Source organism: Physeter macrocephalus, chromosome 2, assembly GCF_002837175.3.
Source record: "Physeter macrocephalus isolate SW-GA chromosome 2, ASM283717v5, whole genome shotgun sequence".
Lineage (NCBI taxonomy): Eukaryota > Metazoa > Chordata > Mammalia > Artiodactyla > Physeteridae > Physeter > Physeter macrocephalus.
This window is the reverse complement of record NC_041215.1, coordinates 18,464,883-18,473,343: the sequence shown is the minus strand read 5'-3', so window position 1 is coordinate 18,473,343 and position 8,461 is coordinate 18,464,883. Positions and strand designations below refer to the sequence as shown.

Sequence of the window (8,461 nt, the reverse complement as noted above, 5' to 3'; positions counted from 1 at the left end):
GCATACAGTATTTATTTTTCTCTTTCTGACTTACTTCACTCTGTATGACAGACTCTAGGTCCATCCACCTCACTACAAATAACTCAGTTTCGTTCCTTTTCATGGCTGAGTAATATTCCATTGTATATATGTGCCACTTCTTTATCCATTCATCTGTTCTTTTTCTTGTTCTTTCCCATTATGGTTTATCACAGGATACTGAATACAGTTCCCTGTGGTATACAGTAGGACCTTGTTGTTTATCCATTCTACGTATACCAGTTTGCATGTCCTATCCATTTAGAAACGCAAAGTTCTGTAGGTCTGGGCTCCGAGAAAAGCCTTGATTAGTCCGTATAACGTCTCTGTGCGAATTAATAAAAGGCGCCCTCTGCTGGTAGTCTGGGAAACTGAGCCTAAACGGGATCGCATCCCCGCCTCCACCCCCCCACCCACCCCCACCCGCCGCGCTGGGCTGGATGCCCTTGTTCAGCAGCAACGTGGGCGGCACACGTGGGGATCTTGCTCCCAAGGGCAGAACCAGAGAGCTCCCATTCAATTGCTTCTCCAAGATCTGGTCCAGGGCTTTGCCCGCAGGGATGGAGACCCCAGCAGGCCCTGAGGAGTGTGGGCATCTCTCCCCAGATTCCCGAGAGCCTGGTCTACCCGCCACGACCAGGAACGCAGTATGTCATCATCCAGGCAACCTGGGCACCCACCTTGGCCTCCGCATTCATGGAGAAGCTGGTGCTGGTGGCTCCCTACGCTGGCTACATCTTCATCCAGACAGACAAGACCATCTACACTCCTGAGCAATTGGGTGCAACCCCCAGGCACTTGGCCTGGGGCAGGCGCTGGCTCTCATCCCCAGTTTCCCCCATGCCCACATGTTCCACCTCCCAGGGTGTCCTTCTGTCCGAGGTCCCCCCACCGCCCAAGATCCTAATGACTATACCCACCCCCCCTCCAAACTCTATCCCGTGCGCAAAGTCTTGCCTCCTCCTCCAGTTCAATACCGGGTGTACACTGTGAACCACAGCATGGATCCTGTGCCCAGGACGTTCACTCTGGACATCAAGGTGACCTCTCCTGAGGGGAGGGTGGAGCCCAGACACTGGGGTTATATCACACGCTGAAGGCCTGGGGCATGAACCAACCACCCCCTATATCCCCGCAGAACCCGGAGGGGATCACTGTGATCAGCCAGGATCTCCTGGCCAAGGACAGTGTCTTCGCAAACTCCTTCCAACTCCCAGAGCTCATCAGGTGCCCTGTTGGGAACCCTAAGAGTGGAGGGAGGGAGGTTCTCCTTCTCAGGATCCATCTCTCTTAACTCTCTGTGCCTCAGTCTTGGGACCTGGAGCATCGAAGCCAGATACCAAAGTGCACCCAAGCAGAAGTTCAAGGCGAACTTTGAAGTGAAGGAGTTTGGTGAGAAGGGTGTGCCAGGGTGGACACGGTGGATCCCGCAAGGACCGGGGCTGGGAATGCAAAGCAGGTCTCACGGTGCACCTACTGTGTGCCAGGGCCTGAGGACTATATGTTCCAGCCCTTGGGGGCTGCCAGAATCACTGAGGAAGGAGCGAGTGGGGCAGGGAGGGGACGGGGGGCGGGGACAGTGAAACGCTGAGGGTGACTCTCTCTTTACTGCACCCAGTGCCCCCATCTTTTGAGGTCCAGCTGACACCAAACAAGACTTTCTTCTACCTCAACGATGAGGCTCTGGGTGTGAATATCCAGGCCCGGTGAGTTCCTTTACCCCCAGCCTGGCCAGAGGACCAGAAATGCCAAGAAACTGAATGCGTAGAGAGAAATGAGCCACTTCTGTAGCTCTTAGGGTATAGGAGAGGCACTCTCTGCCACCCATGAGACATTCCTGTCCCGTGTGGTTATACAGACCATCCCTTCAGGCCTCTGGGGTTGTACAGGCCACCTTACCTACCTAATGGTTTGGACCATCTCTAAAGGTCCACGAGGTTGCATAGGCACCTTTGCCATCTCGTGAGGTTGTCCAGACCATCTCTGAAGTTCTGTGAAATTGCAAATGTCACATATGTTGCCTTATGGAATTTACAGATCATCCCCACAACTTTACAAGGCTGTACAGGCTATATTGTCCACCTAGGGTTGTAAGGGCCATATCTGCCACTTCTTGACATCATACAGACTGTTTCTGCAGCTCTATCACGCTATACAGGTCACCTAGACTGCCTGACGAGGCTTCACAGGCCACCTTTGCCATCCCAGGGGTTGTTCAGATTTCTTTCTTTTTTTTTTTTTTTTTTTTTTGTCTGCATTGGGTCTTCTTTGCTGTGTGCGAGCCTTCTCTAGTTGCATCGAGTGGGGGCTACTCTTCGCTGTGGTGCGCGGGCTTCTCATTGCGGTGGCTTCTCTTGTTGCAGAGCACGGGCTCTAGGCATGCAGACTTCAGTAGTTGTGGCGCACGGGCTTAGTTGCTCCACGGCACGTGGGATCAAACCCGTGACCCTTGCGTTGGCTGGGGGATTCTTAACCACTGCGCCACCAGTGAAGTCCTTGTTCAGATTTTTCTGTGGCTCCATATGGCTGTAGAGCCCACCTCTACCATCTTGTGAGGTTGCACAGGCTTCATCTGCAACCCAACAAGGCCTTAAGGGACATATTTGTCACCTCCCAGGCTTGTGTTGGTCAGTAATGGAAACATCTAAGTTACCAGGGGCCACTTCCGCCCCTCCCAAAGCGTTACAGCCATTTCTGCAGCCCCATGAGATTACACAGGCTGTCCCTGCAGATACATGAGGTTGTGTGGGTGCTTCAGAGCCAGTGAGATGGCTGTCCATCCCCCAGATATATATTCAACAAGCCAGTGGATGGACACGCTCTGGCCATCTTTGGGGTGAAGCAGGATTCCCATCGGGTCCCCATCCAAAGCTCCCTGCAGAGGGTGAAGGTGACTGAGACCCACCCCTCCCCTGTCTCTCCTTCCCCACCTCCTCCCCCTTCTTTCCCCCTTCCCCACCTCCCCTTCCTCTACTATCACCCATTTCCCAAGAAACCATCTCCTCTGCTCTCTTTTGCACTGAGAGCAGATCTTTGAAGGCCTCGGCCACGTCTCCCTCCAGAAGCGCACACTGATGGCCACATTCCAAGGCCCGGAAGAGGACTTCATTGGGGCCTCAATCTTTGTCAACGTCACTGTCTTCTCCTCAGGTGCCACCCTCACCCAGGCCCCCGGCTGAGGTCAGGACACTGTGTCCTTTCCCAACCCAGACACTCCACCCCTGTGACCTTGGGCCACCTCCTGCCTCAGTTTCCTCATCAGAGAAATGGGGAAATGCTGGAAGGGCTGGGAGGAGCTGAAATCGTGTTACTGTCTCTTCCTGCCTTCACCAAGATGGGCCTCCCATACCAGCCTGCTCTTTCCCCAGGAAACTGAACCTCTGCCGCAGAACTTACGATCCTCCTGTCTCTCCAGGGGGTGAGATGGTCCAGGCCGAGACCTCCGGGGTGAAGATTGTCCAGAGCCCATACAACATCAAGTTCACCAGGACACCCCAGTATTTCAAGCCAGGGATGCCATTCCACTTTAGGGTCAGAGTCTGGGTTCACTGCACGCAGGGACTCTGGGCCCCTCCCTGAAACAGACTCTCCCAGGAGACAAAAACCCACACAGGTTTCACCTGCCTCCCAGAGCTCATTTGTCTGAGAGCTGAGTCCATCATGCCTCCAGACCAATCCCAAGGTTCCCTCAAGTCTTAACCAGGTCCCCCCAAAGCACAGTGATGGCTCTAGGATTTCTCTGTGGAGGTGTTAGGGATCACAGTCAGGCTGGAAAGTGATGCTTAGAAGTTTATCTTAAGGCTACATTTGCCCAAAAAGCATGCTATTTTTACGTACCTTCATTTGGGGTGACTTTGAAATGTCTGATAAGCATTAGAAAAGCTGGAGACGTCCTCTGGTGCCAATCCTACTCCAAGTCTTCCCCAAGCCCTCCACATCTCCTCCTACCCTTCTCACCCTCAATTCCCCCCACCCTTACCCCCCGGTACACCAACACCCAGGGCTGCCACATACGTTTGTACTCTGCAAAACTCTAGGGGCTCCACTCATAGGCTCTAAATGAGAGGTGCCCCTGGTGTTGCTCAGTGCACAACGTGTACAGCTGTACAAGGCAGTCCTATCCAGATTGCATTAGTTCCCCCCTCTTACACCAGGCCACCCCCAGGCCTGTCCTTGATCTCATGCCAGATTCCACCACAGGTCTTCGTCTCAAATCCTGATGGGTCCCCAGCCTCCAACGTCCTCGTCCGCTGCCAAAACCACAAAGTATATACCTCGTCCAGTGGGGTGGCCGCTCTGACCATCAACACAGATGGAGATCTGAAGGAGCTCCCTATCCTGGTACCAACCTTATGGGGCAGGGAGGGCGGGGCTGGGACTGTGTGAGCTGGAAGGGTTATTAGGGGTTTACTTGCCCATCGTGCTCCCCAGGTGGAAACTGATGCACCTCTCCAGCCAGAGGAGCAGGCTTCAGCCAGGATGACAGCTTGGCCTTACTCAACTCAGAATGGGTCAGGGAACTTCCTGCACATTGAGCTGAAGACATTGGGCACAGAGGTTGGCAGCAACATCCAGCTGAGCCTCAACACAAAGCATCAAAATCCTGCAGCCAAGGACTGGATCACTCACTTCACCATCCTGGTGAGGGGTTAGGACCAGGACCTGAGCTGGTGGGAACCATCTGGGATGGACTCAGACCTAGGGGCTGAAGCAAAGGGACTAGGGGGCTCCCTTGTGGGTTGGGATAGCCCAGGGGAAGGGCTGGTTCTACCCTTCTCATCCATAGTCTCCCTTGTCTCCAAGGTCCTGAGTAAGGGCCAGATCGTATATGCCAAACATCAGTTAAAAAGTCAGGGGAGTGTCTACACGTCAGCCATTATCGATACGACTTCAAAGATGCTTCCTTCCTTCCGCATCCTGGCCTTTTATTTACTGCCGAGGGGGACAGGGCAGGACCCTGAACTGGTGGCTGATTCCATCTGGATTGATGTGAATGACAAATGCAAGGAGAAGGTGAGTCCAACTCCTTGAAGCTGTATACCACCATCATGATGCTTGGGAGATGGTCTGTACAAATTCAAGGGCTCTCGGTCTGGAGGCAGAGGAGAGGAAGGAGAAGTGATGTGGCCTTAAAACCTCAACTTAAGAGATGGAGAAGATGCAAGTAAATGCGTAGAGTTGAGATTGGCCTGGTGGAGTTCCCAGATGCTCCATCAGAGCTGAGGGAGCATGAACTTGAAAGTGGACCTGGGGAAGCCCCTTGGTGACCTATGAGCCTCTTTTCCTGACATCTCTCTTTTTCCTTGCTTAGCCGAAGGTTGGCCTGAAGAATGAAGGATACTTCCAGCCGGTACGGCCCAGCAGCCAGGTGGAATTGAAGGTGACAGGTGACGCAGAGGCCACAGTGGGGCTGGTGGCCGTGGACAAGGCTGTCTATATCTTGAACAGCAAACACAAGTTCACACAGAAGAAGGTAAGAACATGTGGGCTTTGGACCCAAAGATTGCCCGGAGATTCTAGCTGGAGCCTCAGTTTCTTCACCTATTAAATGAACAACATCGGTGGTTGCAAGGATTCAAGGAGCCTGGGCACAGCATAGAGACTGGCAGGTAGTAAGGGCTCAGTAAACGGGTGATTATGTGAAAATTATTATTTGAACCAGCAATTACAGTGCACCATTGCACCTTCCCCGGAGGGGTCATACAGGCTCCAAATCCAGGTTCCTCTCTTGACCCTCAGGTCTGGGATACGGTGGAGGAACATGACATTGGCTGCACAGCAGGCAGTGGGAAAGACAGACTTGCTGTGTTCAAGGATGCTGGACTGGACATGAAGATAAGCACAGGGATGGAAACCTTGGCAAGCTCAGGTACATAAGGGGGGCGGGAAGAGGGCAGGGGTGGGGGAAGTGCTATCTAGTGGTTAGGGACATGGACTTTGGTGTGAAACAGATGAGCTAAAATCTAGGACCCTGCCACTTACCATAGGCCGGTCATATTTCCTCTCTGATTCTCAGTTTCTCTCTCCATAAAATGTACATAATAATAGAAGTAACTTACTGTGTGCTAATTAAGATGTCGTTCTGGCCATGTGTATCAGAGATACAAATTAACAGTAGCTTAAACAGGTAGAAGTTTATTTCTTGCTCAGTAACAGTTCAGAGGTCATTCTGGCACTCAGGCTCCTCGCAGCTTGTTGCTCTGCCATATTCCAAGAAGTCTCACCAGGGCCTCCTGCCAGGCACCAGGACGAAGGGAAGCGGAAAGAATAGTACACTTCTCTCTCATCTCATTGGCCAGAACTCAGTCACATGGCCCTATCTGGGTACAAAGGAGGCTGGGAAATGTAGTCTTCATTCTGAGTGATACATAAAAGATGGAGGTTTAGTTGCCACAAACGATAGGGGAGAATGGATATTTTGGGGACGACTAGGAGGGTCTTCTTTCAGCTATAAATAGTGTTATTAATAACAATTTCTGGGACTTCCCTGCTGGCCCAGTGGCTAAGATTCCACACTCCCAATGCAGGGGGCCTGGATTCAATCCCTGGTAAGGGAACTAGATCCTACATGCCGCAACTAAAAGTTCGCATGCTGCAACTAAAGATCCTTCATGCCACAAATAAAAGATCCCACATGCCACAACTAAAAGACCCCGCATGCTGCAATGAAGATCCTGAGTGCTGCAACTGAGACCTTGCACAGCCAAATAAATAAATATTTTTTAAAAAAATAACAATTTCTATTTACTACAAGCTGGACCCTGTGCTAAGTACTTTTATATGCATGATCTCATAGATAGAACTATGATTATTCCATTTTACATAGCTGGAGAAATTAAAACCCAGAGAGGTTAAGTGACTTGCTGAAGATTGCACGACTTTTTTTAAAAAAATAAATTTATTTTATTTATTTATTTTTGGCTGCATTGGGTCTTCATTGCTGCGCGCAGGCTTTCTGTAGTTGTGGCGAGCGGGGGCTACTCTTCGTTGCGGTGCACGGGCTTCTCATTGCGGCGGCTTGTTGCGGAGCATGGGCTCTAGGTGCACGGGCTTCAGTAGTTGTGGCTCACGGGCTCTAGAGCGCAGGCTCAGTAGTTGTGGCATACGGGCTTAGCTGCTCCGTGACGTGGGATCTTCCCCGACCAGGTCTTGAACCCGTGTCCCCTGCATTGGCAGGCGGATTCTTGACCATTGCACCACCAGGGAAGCCCTGCACAACTTTTAAGTGGCAAATCTTGGCTACGAAGAGGCTGTGGGATAAAATGAGGTGATGCATATAAAGCACTGGGTATGCAGTAAGCACCCAATAAATCTCAAGGATGTTGATAATGATCTTGACACTTGTCCTCTCATTCTTCCCTCTGATCCCCAGACTGGCACTGCCCCCAGAGCCCATCTCCCAGCCGTCACCGCCGCTCCCTGAAGAGGCTGGAGACCAAGAGGAATGCAGGTCAGAGCTAAAGCTGGATGTGCCCTCCTGGCTCCGTAACCTGTATTCATCAGGGCTTAGAACAGAAAACTGAAACCACTCTAGGTACTCCAGTCGCGGGGGCGGGGAGGGGAGGTGATTTAATGATGGGAGTTTGGTGCTTTCAAAATCATTAGCTGAACTTTAGGAGTGGAAGTTGGAAGGCTGCTTGCTGAGACTCAAGATCACTCCACGGTAGTTCTTGCAATGCATGAAATCTAGGTTTCAATGCATGAAATCTCAGGAAACTCTGCCAATATCTCTCATGAAGCTGGCAGGTAGATAGTGAAACACAGAATTATGCCTGTTACAAAAACACATAGACTGGAGCCCACCCATCAGCTACCACCGTTGCAGGGAAAATGGTCTCCACCTCTCTTCCACTTTCCAAATTCTCTACAGGAGCGTCTGGGTGGCAGAATTTCATCCCATCCAGAACCCTAGCAGCAAGGGAGTCTGGGAAATGTAGTTTTTAGATGTCTAGCTTCTGTGATACAGGAAGGAAGGTAGATGAAAGGGGAGATGGATAATATGTCGACCAAGACCAGGGTGTGGACGGGACCAAGAAGCCTAGAGTTCAAGGAAGATGAGAGGCAGCACTGGGTATTGTTAGAAGCATGGATTCTATGAATATTAGATCTTTCAGTCTTTTTAAGCAGCACTAATGACTTTGTGGATCTAAATAAAGGGAAAATAAGTGAAATCTAATAAAAGTTGAGGTAAAACCCTAACTCTAATTTCAATATCGAAAATCATGCTAACCTTCTGAGAAAAGTACATAATCTAAACTGTTGCTTTATTTATGGTAACAATCACTTAACTATAGATGTTCTAATCATGTTATATGGTAGACAATAAGGTTATTAAATTGCTAATTTAATAATAATAATTTTATTATTTATTATATTATTTATTATATTATATATAATATAATATAATATATAATAATATAATATAATAAATAATATAATAAAT

At 50.2% G+C, this 8,461-nt stretch overlaps 1 protein-coding gene across 1 annotated transcript in view; it reads left to right on the top strand.

The window, feature by feature from the left end:
• Positions 1-8,461, top strand: part of LOC102974554 (complement C3-like) — a 27,972-nt gene that overhangs the window by 1,184 nt on the left and 18,327 nt on the right. The window contains exons 3-16 of the mRNA XM_024134391.1: positions 625-799; positions 988-1,058; positions 1,157-1,245; positions 1,328-1,410; positions 1,637-1,724; positions 2,806-2,908; positions 3,048-3,168; positions 3,434-3,549; positions 4,219-4,359; positions 4,450-4,659; positions 4,822-5,031; positions 5,330-5,491; positions 5,758-5,887; positions 7,391-7,468. Coding sequence (XP_023990159.1) covers positions 625-799; positions 988-1,058; positions 1,157-1,245; positions 1,328-1,410; positions 1,637-1,724; positions 2,806-2,908; positions 3,048-3,168; positions 3,434-3,549; positions 4,219-4,359; positions 4,450-4,659; positions 4,822-5,031; positions 5,330-5,491; positions 5,758-5,887; positions 7,391-7,468 — 1,777 coding nt within the window. The remainder of the gene's footprint in view (positions 1-624; positions 800-987; positions 1,059-1,156; positions 1,246-1,327; positions 1,411-1,636; positions 1,725-2,805; positions 2,909-3,047; positions 3,169-3,433; positions 3,550-4,218; positions 4,360-4,449; positions 4,660-4,821; positions 5,032-5,329; positions 5,492-5,757; positions 5,888-7,390; positions 7,469-8,461) is intronic.